This window comes from Rhinolophus sinicus, chromosome 17 (genome assembly GCF_057876585.1).
Source record: "Rhinolophus sinicus isolate RSI-liver-muscle chromosome 17, RSI-T2T, whole genome shotgun sequence".
Classification (NCBI taxonomy): domain Eukaryota; kingdom Metazoa; phylum Chordata; class Mammalia; order Chiroptera; family Rhinolophidae; genus Rhinolophus; species Rhinolophus sinicus.
Window position 1 is genome coordinate 137,585,952 of NC_142517.1, and position 22,605 is coordinate 137,608,556.

Below are 22,605 nucleotides of genomic sequence, written 5' to 3' on the forward strand. Positions count from 1 at the left end.
ACCTTTTAGAAAAGTCTGCATTAGTCTCTTTGGTAAATAATCTGTTTTAGAGCCCTCCATAAAAGGAAATCAAATATAGAGATACTATTAGATTTGAAAAAGACAAACAGGAAAGAGCCAAAAGTGCAGAATGATTTCTGACACACCCGGGTGCATTTTTCTGAGGTTCTGACTTAAGTGGATACTGTCTGCATTATTTTGAACTTCCTGGCTTGCTTCTCCTTGAGTTGGAGTAACTCAGCTTTAGTACTACTCTGAGTTAATCGTTCTATTATTCAAACAATAATGTATTTGTTATGACATGAAAAAACAGTTTATAGTGAGCAGTTCAAAATGATCCTAGTCTCCCAGTTCCCAGAAAGACAATTACTGGAATACAAGAAAATATTTCAGTGTATTAAAATGTGTTTTTTAAAAAGGATATATATGCAAGAGTTTTATTTTATGGTTTGCTTACCTGTCAATTTCTTTTTTTCTTTTTTTCAGATCACAACAGTATCAGGAAATGAGTTTCTTCTACAGTCAGATATTGACTTCATCATATTGGATTGGTTCCATGCTATCAAAAATGCAATTGACAGATTGGTATGTATTTGTTTTGGCTGTTACCTTTATTAATTAAAATGTAGTCATTTAAATCTTATTGCTTAGCCATATAACACACACCCATTCAAATGTATCCTATGGATTGAGAAATATTAAGTTATTTTAAGTTTAGATAGAGTCCACTAAAAACATTTCATTATTTGTGGAACTAAATGTCATTTGATTTCTCTCTTTCAAAAACACAGTGCATTCATATTTTTTTAATGAAATAACACGGACATTCATTTACTGAAGGCTGTAAAAAACACACAAACAATAACTACCAAATTTTCACATTTTCAGTTTATGCCGTCTGTAATACATGTTCTTGAGAATAAATATCAATGTATTTAAGCCCATATTCACTGTTATACTATCACTAAATAATAATCCTTCGTACTGATTTTCATTTTTCTTCCAGCTAAGCTAGAGTGTTCTTCTCATGAAAATTACATATCTAGAACTTTATGAAATTATCCTAAATCACACATTCAGAGTATATTTTTAAAAGAGTCAAACTATTTAAAACTACTAATTTTATACTGATTCTAGACCAAACGTCTAATTTTAGGATACTAAATATTTCCAGACTCTTGAGGAAATAAATATTTTTGAGAGCTTTTAATAAGGTATACAGTAGGAAAATACATTTTCTGTGTGATTTTATTGCTATTTTTTTTTGCAGTCTTCCATTATATCATGTTAGCACTAAAACTTTAAAAATAAGCATGTGTAAGTGCTTGCGCCCCCCATGCGTGAACGCACACTGAGTTTGTTGTTTTTAAGAGTGGACTCTGCAGTCAAACTGCCTGGGTTTGAATTCTGGTTCCATGATTTACTAGCTGTGTGGCCTTAGGCAAACTACTTGTCTCTTTTGGCTTCAGTTTTCTCACATGGAAAGTAAGGATGATAATAATAATAATACCTACCTCACAGGATTACTGTGAAGATTGAATTAATGCATGGGGATGCTTGGGGAAATATACAACATTTAGTAAGCACCATATAACTATAATTAAATTTGTATATTAAGCGTAACATAGAGGTCCCATCCCCCAAATAATCTTATAGATCCCCACACTATTTCTTAAATGCTTTCTTTCTTGTAAAATTGTTGAGGCTAATTGTTTGTTATTTTCAGCCAAAGGATCCGAGCAGTTCACCCAGAAACATGGAATTATTCAAAATCCAGAGATCCTCCAGCACTGAATTACTAAGTCACTATGATAGTGATATAAAAGAACAGAAACCAGAGCACAGAAAATCTTTAAGTAAGTATTTTTTTGACTTGCTCATTTTAACTTCACCCAAATGCAGTGCTTATGAAATATAAATGCATTGAAATGAGATTTGAGCCAAACTCATACTACTCATGGAAGATTCGTAGCCATTTCCTGGCCAGGAATTCCTGGAGGGCAGGCTGGGTGCTTTGCTTGAATCATTGTTGGTAACACCTTTTGAAAAAATAATTGTTCCAGGGTCATGGTCTCTCCTTACACCAATAGCTATGGCGTTCAGATTGGTGATTGATTTTGAGAGTGGGAAATGTCAAGCATCTCCAAACCTTGGTATACTATTTGATCTCCATACATTAAAAGATATAAGAATGCCCACCACAGTTGGCCCAACATAAACCAACAGGCTATGCAACTTTCCACACTTTCAGATCACCAGAAAGATTTAGAAATAAGGGATAAGCATTAAATGTTCTATAAGGTCACATCTAGTTCTAGTGTTCTAAAAGAAATGAATCTGGAATAAAAAGGACCAATCTCTCCATTTATATCATGACCTTGAGTATATCTCTTAATCTTTCCCAACCTGTTTCTTCCTCAACAAAAGGGTGTTATTAAAAGGTGTCACACTTATCTCATAGAGTTGGTTTCAACTTTCTAAAAGAAGAAGTAGATATTTCTGGAAGCAGAAAAACCAGTTTCCCAAAGTCTCAAAAATTATACCGCTTTTCCTGGATCATCTTCCTACCTACCCAATCTCAGAATCACCATCTTTCTATCGTTTTCCTTTGACCAAAGTTCAGTGTAGTTACATGTTAGTTTTCTGAATTTAGGGAGAACTCAGTAAGTAGAGAAGGACTGCTAACATAATTTCTACATATATACCTGTGTACATATATACTAGATGACTGTATGTGTATATAGTTCTGCTACTTATGTGCATTAGGAAAGACTATGCACATCTATATACATATAGATGAAACATACATGCACACTCACGCACATACACAAGGAAGAGGGAAGCTATTTAAATGTGATATCACATCCTCCAAAGCTAAATTATTGGGAGCCTCAAAATCTAGACAGAGCGTGAAAATTTCAAGAAGAAGCATCCTTTCAAAATTAAGTTGTTATTTAACGAAGTGTACCATAATTTCAACAGCTGCTAGATACATATTTAGTTAGCTAGTTGTGTTAAGGTGAAGTTTAAAATGATCAATGTTAATGTCTTGAACTGCATGGTGCTTTGCAAATATGTTGTGGAGAGTTAGCAATGCCATTTAAAAAGATTTTTCCACATGATGATATAGTTTGGAGTTGTCTCATTTGAACATTTCCCTTTAACTTCTGGTCATTGTCCCCTTGTACTTCATAAGGGATCAGATATAAGGTAAGATTTTAGAATGAGAATTCAATTGTGAATATATAATTAATGTTAATTATAATAACCATTTTGTAGTAGATAAAGGATGTATAAGCAATGATTAGTAGATCTGGTATCTCAGATATAATCGCTGCTTTGGAGAAGACTGTGGCGCACTTCTAAAGTCTGGAGCTCTGCAAAAAAGTAAAGGTTTGTAAAAGTGTGTTTGAGAAACATTGAGGCAAATGGATTCTTTGTTCAGCAATAGGCACGTGAAATGTTTTAGGATGCTACTGGGAGAAAAATTCCTACAGATAGAGTACCAATTACTACTCTTTAGAATTTATTTTTAATTGAGAAAGGCAATTATTTGTTTATTTGAGACTTAAATTCAATCCTACCTGAAGACAAGGGAAAATACATATCCGATTTACTCTATTCATTTCAAAATGTACCTAACTGTATAATGACCTTATAGTCACCATTTCCTTCACAGTTGAAAAATAATAGCTAGTAAATATTGAGAACTTAGGGCTTACCAGGCGTTGTTCTAAGTGCTTGTCTTATATTGACTTACTTAATTATCCCACTAATACAATCATGTAGGTACTATTGTTAACCCTATTTTATAGATGAGAAAATGAAGGCACAGAGAATTAAAGCAACTTGTATAAAAACAAGTTATGGAGAGAAGTTTCAAAGTCAAGCAATCTGATGTTACAGCCTGTGCTTTTAACCATTACACTATAGTGAAGAGAACAAATAAAAGGTAAACTTAGTTTATCAACCTTGGACTTGGAAGGAAATACTATATTAAAATGGGATTCACAGAAATCAGTAAAATTAAATAGGGACCAAAAACATATTAGCAAAGGAATTAAAACCAGATGTTTTTTTTGGACTTTGATTTCACTATTAAAACAAAAAGGTCATTTAATCTTTAGCCCTAATTTTAGAAAACGCTTCTTTTATGTATTTTAGTGGATATTTATAGTTGTAAGCCTTTGTTAAGGCTAGCATATATTTTTGCAACGTAGGATACAGTTAATATCCATCTATTACTTTGAATTAAGTGTATTCAGTATTTATGTATTCATTCTCTTTTGAAAGGTATAATGATTGAACCACCCACACAGTATCAAATTAGACTACGCATTTGAAATAGTGATTGGCATATTTTATATTGATGTTTTTTAAAATATTTTTTCAAGTAGGAAATAGGCTGTGTGAAACTCCTCTGATCTCAGTCCTAAATTTGAACACCCAAACTTTAGTTTTTAAAAACATGCATTCAGTTTTATGTCACCCTCTTGAGATTAAATAATTATGTAGAATTAGAGATTCACAATATCTCCTTCCTTATTAGTAGTCTAAGCACAAACTTTATTGTCAGTTTGCTGCCTTTGGCTTCCTGTGCCCTTGATGTTCCCACGAGTTTTGTCGCCAAGATTGTAGACAGATAAAGCCAGAATTACTTTTTTAAAGGCATGTGAACATCATTAGCAGCTAACAGGTGGTCATTTCATTGTCCAGTTTCTCTGTATAACATGGGGGGGGGGGGGGGCATGCACTCTCAATGAGTGAATTCAGAAAGTTAAGTGCTAAATATACTTTCCTTTTTAAAATATGATTCTAACCTGCCAACACAATTAAGTACTAATCAGATATCTTAAGATATCAGTTGAGTCTATCAGAAAAAATGCCAGAAAATTCAATGTAAGGGCCAAATCACTGTGGGAAATTCAGGACACCAGCATTGGATGAGAGTGGGAGAGCAGCTCTCTAGGGATGGCCATTATGAAAAATGGAGAATCAATCAAAGAAAACACTAACATGTTTTTCCAAGAAAAGAGAAGTGTCTTCCACTGATAGCAAAGGGGAAATCTCAAATATAAACCTGCATGAGATAACCTTGGAGAGATTTCATAACTTTTCTCAGCTTCACTTTCTAGATCTATAAAAATGGGTTTAATGCAGGATCATATGAGAATTTGAAATTAGATATGTAAATACTTAGCTCACAGCAGGCACTCAATAAGTAAAAGCTCTTATTACTCTCTATGTCCCCAAGCAGATGGCACCAAAATAGGGCACGAGCCAAAGGTGGTGTCTGGTGGAAGACTGGAGCAGGGCATATATACTTGACATCCTCTCCCTGAGTGTAGAGAAAATAGGGGAAAGGAGCCAAGATTGAATAAGGGAGCCATAGCTGTAAATATCTAAATATGTACAGCTGGTCTTTCCCCTGGCGGCTCCCCAGGTGAAAATGGCAGCAACAACTTTCTTGGGAGTAGCGCACAAAATGTAGTGCAGGGAGCCAATAATATTCTTGATTATTTCATACCCAGAAGAGCATGTCATGAAGAAGTTCCAGTTGATGGAATGGATTCAACATCTACCCATTTCATTGTTCCTTTAGCTCTAGTTCATGCATTCTTTTCAATGAACAAATATATCTGAACGTGCACAACAAAAATTCTTGATTCCACCTCTCAGGGCTTTCAATTTTTTTAAGTTATTTTTATATTTAGCATATACTTTAGGAGTAATAGATCTCATGTTAATCAATTGCTTAACTGTAAAATCCATGAGTGGAGACCTCAGGTTACTTTTATGTAAAATCAACATTTTTAACATTATAAATAAGCATCCCAAAAATGAACATGAGTAAGAAAAATGAAATCAAAAGTCAAGAGAACTAAAAGGAAATGAGTTTCCTTTTATCTGCCTTTTGATTCAATTATTATAAAAAACAAATGTGTTCTGGGTAAAATCCTAAAAGTATTTAGTTATGGGTTTTCTAATTCCATAGCCCCTTAGTATTGTGTAATAAGGGTATATGAACAAGGCTATAGGGATAAAGATAGAAATGGGAAAACTGGATTGAGATAGGTATACAATGTAGACAATGAAAATGCTTGTGAATCTTTAATGATATCTTTGTTTAAAAATTTGCCTGTAAAGAAATCATGACATGCCAAGTGGAAAAAAGAAAAAAAAAAAGTGTGCTAGAGAGGGCAGTTAATTTTTGTACTAATCTAAATAATAATAATACTAGTGATCCACAACTGTAAGTAGACTATGTGCTCAAAATCCAGTTGGAAACTGATTGCTCAGACCTCAACATATTTTCATAAGGAAACCATGTACAAACCACAAAAGCACACTTGAACTTTATGCAATCATTTAGAATGCTGTTTCTAAGGAATAGCTCATTCTGAGTTTGCTGCACCTCTGACCCTAGAAGCTAAGACTTCCCAGTAGCATTGCTTTTCACTGGTTTCCCTTTTCCTCCTCCCCTACTCCTGCACTAACTCCACCAAAGCAATTAGGATTCTCAGAATGGCTTGGGCTAGGAGGATCCTGAACCCTGGAAACCTCTCATGGTGGCAATCAGGGATTGCAGAGCCTCCAGGCCAGAGGAAATAGTGGGCAAAAGAGAGAATGAGGAGAGGGGAATAAATTTTTGCAGCATGAGTGGGGAAGTAAATTCTCAGCAAAGGCAGATGTTTTTTGTAAGAAATATGTGTAATGACAGACTAAGTCTGGGATTGTCCCAAATGTTAACATTTGATGAATCTAGATGGTGTTTATATGAATGGTCATGATGCTATTGTTTTATGTATGTTTGGAAAGTTTCACAAATTAAAAACTAGAGTGCACACACACACACACACACACACACACCACAATTAGGCATTACACTCATAATTCAATAAAAGGAGATAGATAGATAGACAGATAGATAGATAGATAGATACATAGATAGATAGATAGATAGTAATTGTGAATTGAAAACTATTTAAGAAGGATCAAATTTTCTGAATATGAGTTATGTTGACCTCTTTCAGTATCAACCATTGATAACTCATTGTTTTCCTGTTTTTTCCCCCAAAGGCAATGTTTTGTGTGTGTGTGTGTGTGTGTGTGTGTGTGTGTGTGTGTGTGTGAGAGAGAGAGACCATGCTTATAACTATATAATTATGAAAATTTGTAAGGTGTTTGCTGTTATTCAAAATGGAAAAGCCTACTTGTTTCTTGGGTAAATATGTAATTAGCAATTGTTTTAAACACATATTGTGAAGCCTGTCTTGAGGCTTATATAAATACTTATTTTTAAAGTTTCTTCTTATTAAGTAGTTTGTATAAAACACACTAAGCTTGCCAATGCATGAAAATAATAAGATAAATAAGCCAACTGACAAGAAAATAAAGACAATATTAAAATTGCAGAAATAAATTATATCTAGCTCTGAAGAAAAAGAAAAGCTCTTACCTGAAAACAACGAAAAAGTCATAATATTTGTATAGGATATTATGTGTTATTGTGTTGTCAAAGGGGCAAAGTTTTCTGATTTCGGTAAGATGGTCATTTATCTGATTTTTTTTCTAAAATCAATAGTGCTCCTCTGGCACCTGTTTCATAAAATATCCACCTGAGATAAACTATTGCACTAAAGTGTGAAAATAAAAGCAAGTTCATTTTACTATAGTTATAAGACTGACAATATCTAAGGAAGAATAATTGCCAGTTCTCTTTTACTTTTTTTAAATTTTATTTTCAGGTGTACAAAACAATGTAATAGTTAAACATTTATCATGTATACCCCTCACAAAGTGATAACCCCCCTCCCCCAATCTGCTATTCCACTGACATCGCATACAGCCATTACATTTCCACTATCTCTATTCCTAATGCTGTACTCCACTTCTTGATGGTTTTCCACAGGATAAGGGAGTTTTAAAAAAAAAAAAAAAAAATCCGGTTGGTGAAAAGAAAATGAAGTTTTAAATTAAAATTCAAGTTGCTAAAGCTGAAGGATTTAAACATCATGAGAGAAAAAAAAACAGTAAAGATTAGACACACACTTGATAATCAGGCATCCAAATTACTTTGTCAAAGCAGTATTATTCACGAAGGTTCCAAGGCTTCACTGAGACACCGTGTGACTGCAGTGATTGTTCTGAAATGTTTTCCCAAGATAACAGCAATCCCAACTTTCCTGGGACCCATAGATTGCCATTTCTTCAAAATATTCAGTTCTCTATGAATCATTTGATAAGAGGATTTAGTTATAAGCTGAGCAAAGAATATTCTGATTAATCTCTTCTTTCGCATCTAGGGGATAATCTTGCCCTCTGACCTATGGGTGTCCATTGTCATGTATCTTGCAGCATCTGCTACTCTGAAAGTCTATCTAACCCTATCAGCACTCAAACACTAGATCACCCCATCTCCTCCTGACACTGGCAGTAACTCCCTGACCATATTTCCCCTTAAATGAACTGCATTTAATCAATTTCTGATTTCATTAGGTCAAATAGCATTTTTCTTTCAATAATAGGCCAAATCCAGAGGGCTTTTTGCTCTAACTCTTGAGCAATATTTCCTTAGCATGAATACACTACTGTGATAGTAAACAATAGGAAAAAACATGCACTTTGATGTCCTATGAAAGTTTCCCTCTGTTTATTCCATGGCTCTAGAACGGGCATATATTAACATCTCCTTCTAAAGTTCGACATGTAATATTTGTTCACTCTTGTCATATCAAGTTTAAAGTATTATAGCTAAACATTAGATTTGTGTCGTTCTTAGTGAATCCCTGTGCAGAGAAAAACATTCCTTTGAATGCAAATGATCACTTCTTTCTGTATACAGGATTTATTTGGTATACTCCTTTTGTTTTTCTGGAGTATTTGTTTTTAGGAACAATGCTACTGTTTTTCAAAAATCCTAAAGGAAAGTAATTTGCTTGTTACTGCATTTATTTGGGTGTCCCAAATGGCCCAATGGTATGCCTAGGGGGAAAATGATTATAAACATATATAATCTGTGAGATTTTCTTGGAAAACAAGTTTATTTCTTATTATTCATAGTAAAGCTCACATCCATGTAAGGAAAATTAGGTATTTTTTCCACCCCAAAAGTATGAGAGATATTAAAAGTTGTCAATTCATCTTTCTTTGATTATTTAAGTAGAATCTAAAGCCAAATACTTCTGCTATTCCATTTCCCTAATATGAATAAATATACCTTTTTATATACAAAATTCATTGGTCTAGAAAGATAGAAGCAAGTTAGGAGATGCAATAGGGACTGTAGGACTGGCATAGTGCCATATGAGATGGTGTCCTCTAAAAGTGAAGTCAAAAGTGAAGAACAATTTCTAATCAAATTACTGCATAGGAGTGGCTCAAGTTCAAGTTCCTTAGTAGAAGGCTCTTTGTGACGTATGTCCCCTTCTCCAGTTTTTTCCCACCACTCCCTGACTCATGATTTATGTTCCAAGGAAACATTGTTTATAACCCCTGATGCACATTGTTCTATGTTGACATTTACCTTTAAGTCAAGTTCTTCTGTTTGCTAAAGTAACATCCTGTAAAATTCAACTCAAGCCACACCTCCTCCAGAAAATTTTCCCAGATCTTTGTGCTAAGTTAGGTGATCTTCTTCAGTTTTCCTCTAATATTCAGTCCATACCTTTATCATGGAAATTGCTAGTGTGTTATAACAAGCTTATTACAGAGACTGCCAGACTCTGAAAAGGACTCTGTCTGATTTACCTGTATATGTGCAACTAGCAGAGTGGCCTGATAATATCTGAGGGTACAGTGGACCTTTGAACAACAAGGCTTTAAAGTGCATGGACCCCTTATATGCAGTTTTTTTCTTTTTTCAGTCCTTTATCTTTTTTTATTATTATTTATTTATTTATTTGTGGGAAGGGGAACAGGACTTTTTTATTGGGGAACAGTGTGTACTTCCAGGACTTTTTCCAAGTCAAGTTGTTGTCCTTTCAATCGTAGTTGTGGAGGGCGCAGCTCAGCTCCAGGTCCAGTTGCCGTTGTTAGTGGCAGGGGGTGCAGCCCACCATCCCTTGCAGGAGTCAAACCAGCAACCTTGTGGTTGAGAGCCCGCGCTCCAACCAACTGAGCCATCTGGCACTGGCCCATGTGGGAATCGAACAGCAGCCTTCGGCATTAGGAGCATGAGCACGGAGCTCCAACCACCTGAGCCACTGGGCCGGCCCTACACAGTTTTTTTGTTTTGTTTTTGTTTTTTTAATAAATGCTGTGAATATATTTCTTTTTCTTATGATTTTCTTAACATTTTATTTTCTTTAGCTTACTTGTAAGAACACAGTGTATAATACATATGACATACAGAACATGTGTTGATTAGCTGTTTATGTTATTGGTAAGGCTTCCACTTCCAGTTAACAGTAAGCTATTACAGTTAAGTTTTGGGGGAGTCAAAAGTTATATGCAGATTTTCAACTGTGAGGGAGGTCAGTGCCCCTAACCTGTGTTGTTCAAGGGTCAACTGTACTCAGAAATGTGCAGTGTTAAGTCAGTAAATGAATGAATGACGATATTCAAGACCACTATAACGTACTTCTCATTCTGTGCTAAAAATGAAGATGGAATTCCTGAAACTTGTTTGAAGAACAGTAGTAAATTATTTCTTTTTCCTAACTACTTGAACTAGTTTGATATTTTAAGATCACTATTTATATGTCTCTCTCAATTTTCTCTTAAAACTGTAGATCTCAAAACAATGGTATATTTTATATGGTCTCATGTACTGTGCCTAACAAAATCATGTACAAATAGATACTTTTTAGGATATAAATGACAAAGATCTTGAGGGAGGGGGAAGGAAAAATCCTAGTCCTTTTGCTTAAAGTTACTGTCCTTTCAACATATTTTAACCTAGGGAAATATTTCTATCATGAATTCTAACCTACTATTCTACTTGAGAGAATTACTCTGATTCATACTTACTCTTGGGGTTCTTCTGTGGTCTCTTCAAATTTTCAAGGGTCTACAGGAGATTTAAAAAAAGGAGAAACTCTGTAATGTGCAAAAAAATAGTTTTGATAATTTTTAGAAAACTCTGAGAATCATTTTTTTTTAAGTCAACTTATAAAAATCCAGTTTAACAAAAATTATAAAAGTATCGTATGCATCCTTTTCAAAAGCATATGTGGGATTATGTCAGATATTTGGTTCTAAGGGTTAGAAAATTGGAGTACATTTCTTACCTCTAGGATATACTAGTTATAAGATTTTCACAAGTTTCTTAAGTTTCCCGAAACTGCCTTTCCAGATAAATGATGGGTACTTTTTATATAAATATAAAATAATACAAATGTATAAATATGCACATGATCTAAGGAGATAATAATACATATATTATACCTAAGGATGATGTATATACTGAATCCATGAACTTTGTAAATTTATGTTGTAAGTATTAGATATAATGATTTCCAAATGGGTGTAGTGTGAGCAAAATAACCATGTTTGTCTACTATAAACCCATCAGTTTCTCTCTTTAGAAGTATGGCAAGGAGGCTGTTTGCCAATGATTTAAACAATTGGCAAAATAAGATTTAACAAATATGTAATTTACCAAAGGCTTATTTTTTTAAAAATATCTCTTTTATTCTATTGACTTAGAGGATCATATATACTTTTACCTTTAGTTTCCATAAGGGATTCTGAGTGTTATGAGGACTAAATGCTCGGTTTTGCCCTTCCTGAGTGGGAGCCATTTTATAAGAATCTCTAGAGATTAAACTTCACCATGTCAGTTTCCTTTTCCATTTTTGTATAAAATAGTAAAATGATGCAGTGGTAGAGAGCTTTGTAATTCACTTAAAAACAAAGAAAGATTTTTTTGAATTTTATTTTATATATGTGCGTTCATGTATTCATGTAAATATACATATATATTCTTATATATATTAGAATCAAGTCAAATACATAACACACCTGTTGATAAACATATGGCTTTTTTCACTAAAGTGAAAATATCAAAACCACATGAAAACAGAGCCACTTATGAGAAGTGAACTGAAAGGTGCTGAAAGTCTGGTCTCATCAAAGCACACTCTATTGACAGGCTAGCATGCCCACCATGTCTGCTCTATCTAATGAAGGGATTTTGATATCTGGGAGAAGCAAGCCTAGCTGACCCCAGCCTCAGTCATTTGCTGAAGTTAGATCTCTCTATTCCATTAGACTCTAAATGCCTGAAGAGTATAAACCATGACCTTCTGATAATTACTCCTCCTCATCCCATTACCTAGAACAGAGTCTGAAGCATAGAGGTGTTCAATATTAAATGTCTGAAAGAGTGAGTAAATAAATGACTAAGTGAAAGCAATGAAGAGAAGAAACAAATTATGAATTTTATATATGAGGAATAAAGGGAAAGGTGGAAATGTGAGGCACTGACCTCTTTATGGGTATTTTAGTTTAGGTTCCTCCCAAGGCAGTCCCTGAGACAAGGATTTAAGTGTAGATAATAATTTTGGAAAGTGATCACCATAAACACAGGTAGGAGATGGGGAGAGACAGCCAGAGAAAGCAGCTAATAAAGGGAAATAAAAGGCACTTGGAGTTTAATTTACTGATGGCTCACTTCTTTTTGCTAATGTGAAACTCCGGGAACTTTTCAGATTGAAAAGAAAGGAATGGCAAAGGAAAAAAGAAATATATGGATGTATATTAGGATAGGAAAGAAAGAACTATAGAGCATAAAGTGGAGAACAGCAATAGATAGGTGAACCTAGCATGCACAAAATATTAGAAAAACTAGAGATTAAATTGAAAATGCACAGAAAACATTGGCAAAGGGTTGTGGATGGAATGCTAAGAAATTTGGACTCTATGCTTTAAGTAATGAGAGCCTAGTGACAGACTTTTTTGCATGAGACATCAACAGATCTGATATTGAGAGTGATAATTTGGTGGAAATGTGGAGCATGTCAAAGAGGCCATACAAACAAGAAAGAAAGATCAGAGGTAGGGAGATAAATTAAGAACTCTTATAATGGCCCAAGTGACATAATGCAGGCCGAAACTAGGCAATGGAAATGGAAAAGGGGAAAGATTCCAGATTTCTGAGAGGATATTGATAGGTTTTCTTGACATGTATTGAAAGGATTCTTGGCAATTCCCAAATACCCATTGCTTCTGTAGTTTGGGGGAAAAAAAAACAACAACAAAAAAAAAAAACATCAGGATGCCTAGGAGTTCAGCAGAACTTGCATCCTGTATCTCATTCTTTCAGAAGCCTACTAGATTCTTGGTACTCAAAGTGTGCAGCAGTACTGCCTGGGAGCTTAATTGGAAATACAGAATCTCATGTCCCACCCCAGACCTTCAGAACAGAATCTGCATTTTAGTAGGTGGTTAATATGCACATTAAAGTTTGAGAAGCATACTACCATGTGAAAAAAATAATTTCTCTAGGTAGGTTTTTGAAAATCCAGAGCCAGAGTGGCCTTTGAGACATCGACAAGACCTACTTAGGTAGAAGAGTTAGCTAGCCTTCCTTTATGTAAAATAACCCTGAATATGGTTATTATTCTATTGGCCTTGCCGTGACAATGATTTTGACGGCGAATACTTATTTAATCTCGTAACCCTTTCAATCCATGATTGCCGACTGAGACAGAACTAGGACTTCCAGTTTTCTAGTAACTTTTATCTGTGCCACACCAAAGTCCTGGACTCTGAATTCTCCATGTCAAAAAGGCAACAGCTCTAGCCAAACAACAATAACAGTAATGAAAATTAAGACAAGAATAAACTACCTTCACCAAAACTAAGAGCCAAGAAAACCAAAGCTCCAAACAATTCCTTGGAAGTAACCCATGAATTTCCTGGATATTCTAATGTGCAAAGTCCATTGCAAATGCTATTTACCCTTTATTTTCCATTTGACTGTTCTGGGACCATACAATCTCATATATAGCCTTCTTTTGGTTACTTTTCCAATTGCAAAAATAATAGTATTTTATTGCCTAAATGCCTTTTATTTTTATGTTATTCTTGGATACTTGAATTCATTTCCCATTGGCTTTTTAAGTTAGATGTCATAATTTGGAATAAGCCATAGCTTAGGTGTTTTACTTGTATAGTAAGTTTACCTGTTTTGCCTGCCAAAGCAATCAAAGCCCACCAGCCTTCATTTTAGTCAAGTTATTTGGAAAATTGAGACGAAAACTAAAGTAGGTTCACAATTTAGTTATCAAAAAATAAAGCATAGATTCAAAGTGCAGTCTGATTAATCCTTCTAGTGTGTGAAATTTCACTCACTGGGAAGAGCTGATAATGACTATTTCTGAAGTTTTCTGAAATAAAGCATCATTTTCTCAGATTCACCTTTATCTCTTCTAGAAAATGGAAACTGAAATGGGCAAACGATAATCCTTTTCTAAGTAAGAATCTTCCTCACAAATTTGCCACTAAATGCCCAGTCTTTTAAAAAATTGTTGGAAAGTAATGAGACAGATGGAAAGAGTTTCCTTTAAATTCTAGTAGTGCCTGGATTCACTTCACTTATTTAGCTTTATTACTCCAGGACAGCTTACATAAGAATAATTAATCTTCTTTTTTTTTTCCTAGTCAGTACCTGGGTTTGTTATTGAGGTTCCAACCTTATTTTTAAATTATGTACAACTGATTCCACAGAAAGGTTTTGCTCAGAACCCATAGAATTTTTGCTTAACTCATTTTTATTGAACAAAATCCAGAATTTTATTCGAGAAGTGTTAGATATTAATCACGTATGAATGAGATCATTAAAATTTCCTTTACCTTCCAGAACGACGGGTCATTATAGAATCATAAGAAGTGAGCTCACTTAATAATAATCTTTACAATTACACAAAAGCAATCATTTTCATAAGTCTTAAAAAAAAACTTTTAACTATTACTTGAAGAGCATATTGGAATACTTGAATATGTTATGTTGTGTTATTACAGATGTCATTTGTGAATTGAAAAAAAATTTTCTGACGCAAGACTCAGAATTCATTCTTTCCAGCGTTAATAGTGTTAATGTTTGAATATTAACAGTGGTAATTATATTTTTACATGGCAAGTAGAGACATTATTGCTGAAATATAAATTCCAGTATCATTTCTTAATTATTATACTCCTAACTTTATAGAAAATTAGAGGAAAAAATGCATTTTATAATTCTGCAGTTAAGAACAACTGGTGACACTTAATTTAAGGTGAGCCAGTTAAGGGGAAAAACTAAAACATATCCTTCCTCTAAATTATTATCGCCTTTCTCCTTCCTTTTCTTGTAACCACTTCTCATCTCTGACTTTGAAACCCAACAGTTTAAACTTGGTTCTTATTTCAGTGGGCTAATCCCTTTCATAAATCATGCTCAAGAGCTGAAATAATTTGCACATCATTTAAAGAGTATTTGCTTTGAAATATTCACCTCAAGCCCTTTTGTATATCCTTTCTCTCTAAAGATTTGTAGTATTTGTTTTGTTCTCTGAGGTATAAAAGACCTGGATAAACTTTATTCCTGTTGTTTCAAGATTAGTTAACAAAAATGCATATTAATTCAGCAGGGACAGGAACAAACCTCAGTAAAGATGATCATACAAAGGCCTCTCGGGAATAGCGAAGTACAAAATGTCAGTCTTCAAATCTCCTTGGACTTGCTCAAAAGAGCATTGAGGGATTTAAATTTCCAGAATATGTCTACAAATATATTTTCTTTGTTGTGGAGGACAGGAGCTATACTGATTATTTTTTCCCCAGAAAATTGATTCTAATTTGTGTTTGAACGAAAATTAAGCTATCTACAAAGTGGCTCTTCGAGAGGAAACAGAGAAACAGCCACAGAAAAGATAATTAATGTTAAAAAAAAATTACATACCTGATCTACTACTACATTTTTAATTTCTTTAGCTTCAAACCTCAAATGCCCCAAGTTTAACAGTAGAACATCCTTTTCTTTCTAAAAACAGGTGGACCTCATAAAATCAGAAGTTAACATATTTAGGTAAAATTCTATGATACTTTTACATACGTAAACTCAAATTTTACAATTTGCTGGTAAACGTAGGGAGAAAAAAATGCCTGTTTCTTCAAATAATGCATCTGTTTTGTATGTTAAGAGGAGCCCTGTTCTGTTCTTAAACTGAAAATGACCATAAACTTTGGCACTTAAGTGCTTATCCGGAAATGACTAAGTGGATTCCGGGATAATAAATCACTCATATAGATCCAGCCACCCACAGTCTTGTTCCACTTCTCTTCTTTACAAGTGTAGTAATAGACATTTCCACAGTCCTCGGGGTGCCAAACTTTGCACCATTAGGAAAATCTGCAAGTAGCTTGATTTATCTTCCTCACTCAGTTAGCTAAGACCCAACTAAGTAAAAATCAGCAGGAATGAACTTGCCTTGTTCAACTTTTTTAATAGGGAGATACGACAATTACAACTTTCCTCCTTTGCCACTTCAATTTACATTGGATGTGAAGCCCCTTGTGAAAAATATTCAGATGAGATCTCAAATTATAGGTGCATGGCTGGATGATGCTGACTCGGAGTTTTCATTATACACAGAGGATTGTCTGCTGTTTGCAATTAATCCAGACACAATCCTCTTGGTACTTTGGGAGGAATGTGGAAGAAATAGCCATTTTATAAGTTGTAAACTCCTAAATTACCCTAAATTAGAGACACTATTAATCGGACATTTAAATATAGATAGGATCTGCTTATTATGTAGGTTCCTCTTCCCCTGATGGAAAAATCAATTAAATATTTAGGATGTGGACTACCTTCCAGGTTGGATAATGCATTTCATTTAAATTATGGTCCTCCAATCTGAAACATTAAAGGGGATCTTCACGGATGGGAGCACATTACTGTCTTTTGGACTGGGCGCATTAACACTTTAAAAATGAATGTGCTTCCCAGGATTTCCTATTTGTTCCACCAGCTGCCTGTCGATGTGCCAGATAAACAGTTTAAGGATAAGGATGTAAAAGATGCATGGGTAATATTCTGTGCTGAGGTGCACCCTTGTAGGGAACATCTCCAAATGTGGCCCCTTTGGATGGTTTTTCTCAACGTCCTAGCAATCTGAAATGGGAGGGCTCATTTGATCATGGGAGAGTGGGAGGGAAAACCAATAAGGAGATGCAGTTAGTCCTCACACAAAGATTCTGTGTATTTCTAATTTTGTATTTTCTTCCTACAATTGGTGTTAATAAATAACTAATGATTCTTGCAAGAAATACTGGGAACATATGATAGAATTTGAAATAACGTAGGCTTTACCATTATAAACATACTTGGCATGAAGCTAATAATTTGATTCTCACTCAAGGACCATTACTATGCCAAATTTATGAACAGTATTGTAAGAAAAAAATCTCTCATGCACCCCATGCTACAGAAATACACATATGGTAAGAACAGCGAATGTGTTGGAGTGCTTACGAGACTGTAGGCCTTGTTCTAAACAGTGTATATGTTCTGTCATTTAATCCTGTCAATGATGCTGTGAGATACAGTGGTCCTATGATCATTCACATTTTACCTATTGGGTAACTGAGGCACTGCAAGATTAATTAGTGTGCCCAAGGTTACACAGCTAAGCAACGGCGAAGGTAGAATTCGAAACCAAGCATTCATACTCCACCACTTGGAGCCGTAACCATTGCTCTGTGAGGCTTCTGGGTCTGGACTGAGGCTGATGGTTTCTGCTGCTTCCTAGCTCTATAAACTTGAAACCATTCACTTAACCTCACTTAGCTTCTGTTTCATAATCTTGAGAATATCACTAATAATAGTACCTACCTCACAGAGTTTTCAGGAAGCATAAATTAGATTACACATGTGATGTTTATAGCAGTGTTTGGCACAACGTAAGCACTCAATAAATGTTAATAATAACATTAGTACAAATATTCTATTTTCTCCCATAGTATTTTGAGGAGCCCTCCTAATTTAATTAATAAAAGGTTACCTTATAGATAAACGATTGAAATCTCTAGAGATTAATGTATTTTCAAAAATTCTTTTGGATTTATGGGGCAAAATAGTATAATGAATGACTTACAGAAGACTATAAACTTCCTGAATTGAGTCAGACATCCCTCCTTATTCATATTCATTTACAAAAGTCTTGATTCACAGTTGACATTAATATATTATATTAGCTTACTCAGAGAAAACAAATTTATCTAATCATAGAAGAGATGATGAAGATAGGGGTCAATTTCTTCGTTTCTAGAGGTAGACTCCTCGTGCCAAATCTGATAGAACACAGGCTTCAGTGCATTTGCCTTGCTTCAGAAGACAGCAGAAAATTCAACTAACTGATATAATCATATTAATGGGATGGTCATATCGAGGGGGTTAAACATTGGCAACAGAATACGGAATTACAAAGTTCAGAGAAGTTGCAGGAACTTAACTGAAAAGAAATTACTTAGAAGCCTTTTGAGGGAGGATACACAAAAAAGGAACAAATTGACCCTTTTAAAGTTGGGTGGGAAGAATGTTCCAGAAGCTTTCCTTTGTAATCACTGTCATTGAGAGGCCCAGAGGCCTCTTATTTGTTACTAATTTGTACCTAGACTTCAGGCTCAAATACTAAAGATAACTGCTATTTTAAGGATGTGTCAAGAAAGTTAGGAATTAGTTGGAGTTCTTTTCTTCTACCTAGTCATTCACTAATCTTTCACTATTGGGACACGTTCATTGTAAATCAGGGTGAATTACATGCAGGTACGTTTATCCTTTCAATATGTTAGGAAGAAGTTGTGATAAAAGAAGAATCTGATATAGTACCCCCAGCCCCATGCACAGTTTCAGCTATCCATAGTCAACCATGGTCCAAAAATATTAAATGGAAATTTTCAGAAACAAACAGTTCATAAGTTTGAAATTGCATGCTGACTTGAGTAGTTTGATATAATCTTGAGCTGCCCACCTCCTTCCCTCCCAGGATGTGAATCATCCCTTTGTCCAGCGTCTCCACACAGTAGAGTTAGTCACTTAGTCGCCATCTTGGTTATCAGACTGACTGTCTTGGTATCGCAGTGCTTGTGTTCAAGTCACCTTTATTTTAATTAACAACAGCCCCAAAGCCATTCACATAACTTTTATTACAGTATATTGTTATAATTGTTCTATTTTAGTATTAGTTATTAATCTCTTAGTGTGCCTAATTAAGAAATTGAACTTATCAGAGGCATGTATAGGAAAAAACATAGTATAATAGGGTTTGGCACTGCATGTGGTGTCATGCATTCATTGGGGGTCTTTTGAATGTACCCTCACTGTATTTAAAACAGCCAGAAATTTCCTTTATTTGGCTGGAAAAACAGCCACTCTAGCTGTTTGTTTGCTTGTTTATTTGGAGGACTCAACAGTGGAGTGAAGCTCCTCATCTCACCTTAAACTCTGCTTCTCTTCCACTGAACACAAACAAAGGAAAGGACTTGGAATGATAATAAAAGAGTGGGACCCAGACCCGATCAGATAGATTAGCCAATGAACTCTGAAAACCAATGAAGAAACAACTTGCACAGAGTGATACTATTCCCAATGTTTTTGTTACTGTCATAATATAGAGGGATTAATAATTTATCTGTATTATATGTTGATAATATAAACAGATTAAATCAGATTAGAATGATTGATATCTGGGAAGTGAGGAAAGACCAAGTAACTTCTCAAAAGCTAGACTCATATTTGGGGTCTAAGCAAAGATGACATAAACTCTAAAAATCTAAACTAGTGAGAGCAAGCACTCAGTTCACACATCCCCATCACAGGTATTTATTGAGAAGTTGTTTTGTGCATGCAGTTTGAAGCACTGAAATTGAAGAGGTTCCAAATGTTCTTAATTCTACATTGACAAAGAGTGTTTATGGTTGCATTTTAATAGGTATTTCCTATTCTCTCTTGAAATACTTTAATTTAAAGATAAACTTACACATGAAAAATTGTTAAAATGTACGTGCTTGATTTAATCAACAAAAGGAATACAATATTGCTTTTGGCAAAGTACTTTGCTCACATTTATATTTATCTCTCACATTGAATTTACTAGGAATTTTGCATTCACATTAAGGACAAACACCCATCTGTGGAGCGTTACATAAGACCAGGGACCATGGTCCACTAAGAGTTTATAAGGGAAATCCTTGTAAAACAAATCAAAATGCCACAAACTTGAGTCCTAGTATCTTTTTTCCAGTGTTCTAGAGGCTAGAATGGTTGCTTAGCTTGCCTTAGGAATGAGGATCTGTCACTTCTCAATAGAAACAGTGTTAAATGAAACAGTCCTAAAGCCCAGCTGTTAGGAAGCAAATAGTACATTTAATTCCAGATTAGGGGAGCTCACCTGGTTGTCCAGCTGCAGTGTAGTGACGAAAAGCATTGATGCTAGAGCCAAACGGCCTGGGCGTACATCCTGGCCCTGCAAATACCATCTGTGTGGCCTGGGTAACATTTTCTCATAGATTTGCAGTAAGCACTAAATCACTTAGTCCTCTGAAGTTCTTAGAACACTGCCTGGAATGAAGTAAGTGATCTTGAAATGTTAGTTATTCATATTAGAGACTTCTATTAGACCAAATAAACCTAACAGTCTATATAACCTGCATAATTTTAAAAACAAAATGGTAAAAACATAAACCACAGAGTAGCAAATTAATTGGAGATTGTAGAAAAATTAGAATAATTATAAATGAAATAATAATTTTGAATTGTCCATTGTTTTATGCATTAAAATTAAATACATAGGTAACGGTATGAAGTAAAAACAAACAAAGATACGGTGATATGGCTAAATTATTCACAGAAAGTTAAAGTATTTTCCTCCCACAGAGGAAAGAATTTTAATCACTCTTTACATATTAATTAAAAAATATATAAACATCAGATATGACATGTGCTGTTCTAAGCACATAGCATGTATTTTGTATCTTCTAATTTTTTTTCTCATCTTTAAAAACACCCTAAATAATAAGAATAATTTTCTATTTATTTACAGAGGAGGAAACACAAGTGTTTTATTTTTGTAGCCCAGATTATAATTTAAACAGTCTAACTCAGAACACATATTGCATCTTTTAGGCTTTATATAATTTTGTTTTTATTTTCTCTCGCCTTTAAGTTTAACTTGTTAATAAGCATAAATAATTATATTGTAAATGGTTTTTGTATATGTGTTTTGAAAAATGAAGAGATCTTTATCCAGATATAAAAGCATGTGTATATATATAGTATATAAAAATAAGTTTTAGGGCCATATTGACAGATGGAAAAAGCACAAATGTCAAAGAAAGTTGATTTAGAAATTAATATATAATAACAAAAATTAAACTCTTGCATTTATTGATTTAACAGATGGTGAGTTAAAAACTAAAAACAAAATCTTAAAATGCAATTTGATTTTTTAAATTAGTGAGATTATTTTATGAACTGGTTAAGAACTTTGATGTTTTCTAATTATATTTTTAAAAACTCTAACCTTTAAAGTTTCCAGATAAGTTACTTCTTTCATTTAACAGTCCTGGTTTAGAAATCTGCATATATATACAAATATTTAGAATCAGAATACAAAATTTAATTCTAGATAAATATCCATATAATTATAGTAGAGGTAAAAAACATATTTTACATATTTGATTAATATTGATTAATAATATGTATTAAATTTTGTACCCTAAGTACAGATACTACATATTATTTTAAATATCCCACACAATATTTGTTATTATCAATCATATACTAAGGCCACAAAGAAACTTTCAAAAAGAAATTTTGAATGCAGAAATTATAAAGAAATGTGATCTGTTAAGAAATAATAAAATATAATAAAAATTGAAATTGATAACAAGATATTAAACAAATGACCAAGTCACTTGTTAATTAAAATAGCATCCCCTTTAATTGCTTTTGTTCTAAGGAAGATTCCAATAAATATCAAATGTAATAGTATGCAACTAAAGAACTATTCAGAGGCAAATGCATAGCTTTAAAAATTTTTAGTATTAAAAAGAAAGTAAAACAATTCTGTACTTAACTCATGAAATATTTTAATTAAATATGATTAAAGACATCTGAAGGTAGAAATGATAAAATTAAGAAAAAACAGTTAATTAGAAAACAAAAAATAGTTGAACTGAAAGTTAGTTGCTTGGAAAATAAACAGTCTTATTAAAAATGAAATAAACATAACCAAAAAAATAAAATTTAAAAGAACATAGAACACAATTAGCTAAAATATAGAAAGTGAAGCAGGTATAGAAGTTAAATCTCAATACAACAGTATATAAAATTTTATTCTGACAGATGGGAAACCAATGAAATAAGTTATTTTTGAAATATAATCACAGTAACTCAAGAAATTAGAATATCCAAATACAGTCTTTCTAAATTTGCCTCAAAAATGTCTCAGGTCTAAAGATTTACTTATGAGTGATGTCAGTTTTCTAAAGAACAGGTAATTTTCATGTCATTCCAAAGCACACAAATAATGAGAAAAATCATAAAATATATATATAACCAAGGAACGAAAAAATAAAGCAATAGAAATCATGCCACCACCACTGCAACCACGGCTG

At 33.8% G+C, this 22,605-nt stretch overlaps 1 protein-coding gene across 1 annotated transcript in view; it reads left to right on the forward strand.

The window, feature by feature from the left end:
• ARHGAP15 (Rho GTPase activating protein 15) overlaps positions 1-22,605 on the forward strand; it is a 620,344-nt gene that overhangs the window by 308,445 nt on the left and 289,294 nt on the right. Inside the window, exons 7-8 of the mRNA XM_019735910.2 lie at positions 487-585; positions 1,727-1,856. Of these exons, the coding sequence (XP_019591469.1) occupies positions 487-585; positions 1,727-1,856 (229 nt within the window). The remainder of the gene's footprint in view (positions 1-486; positions 586-1,726; positions 1,857-22,605) is intronic.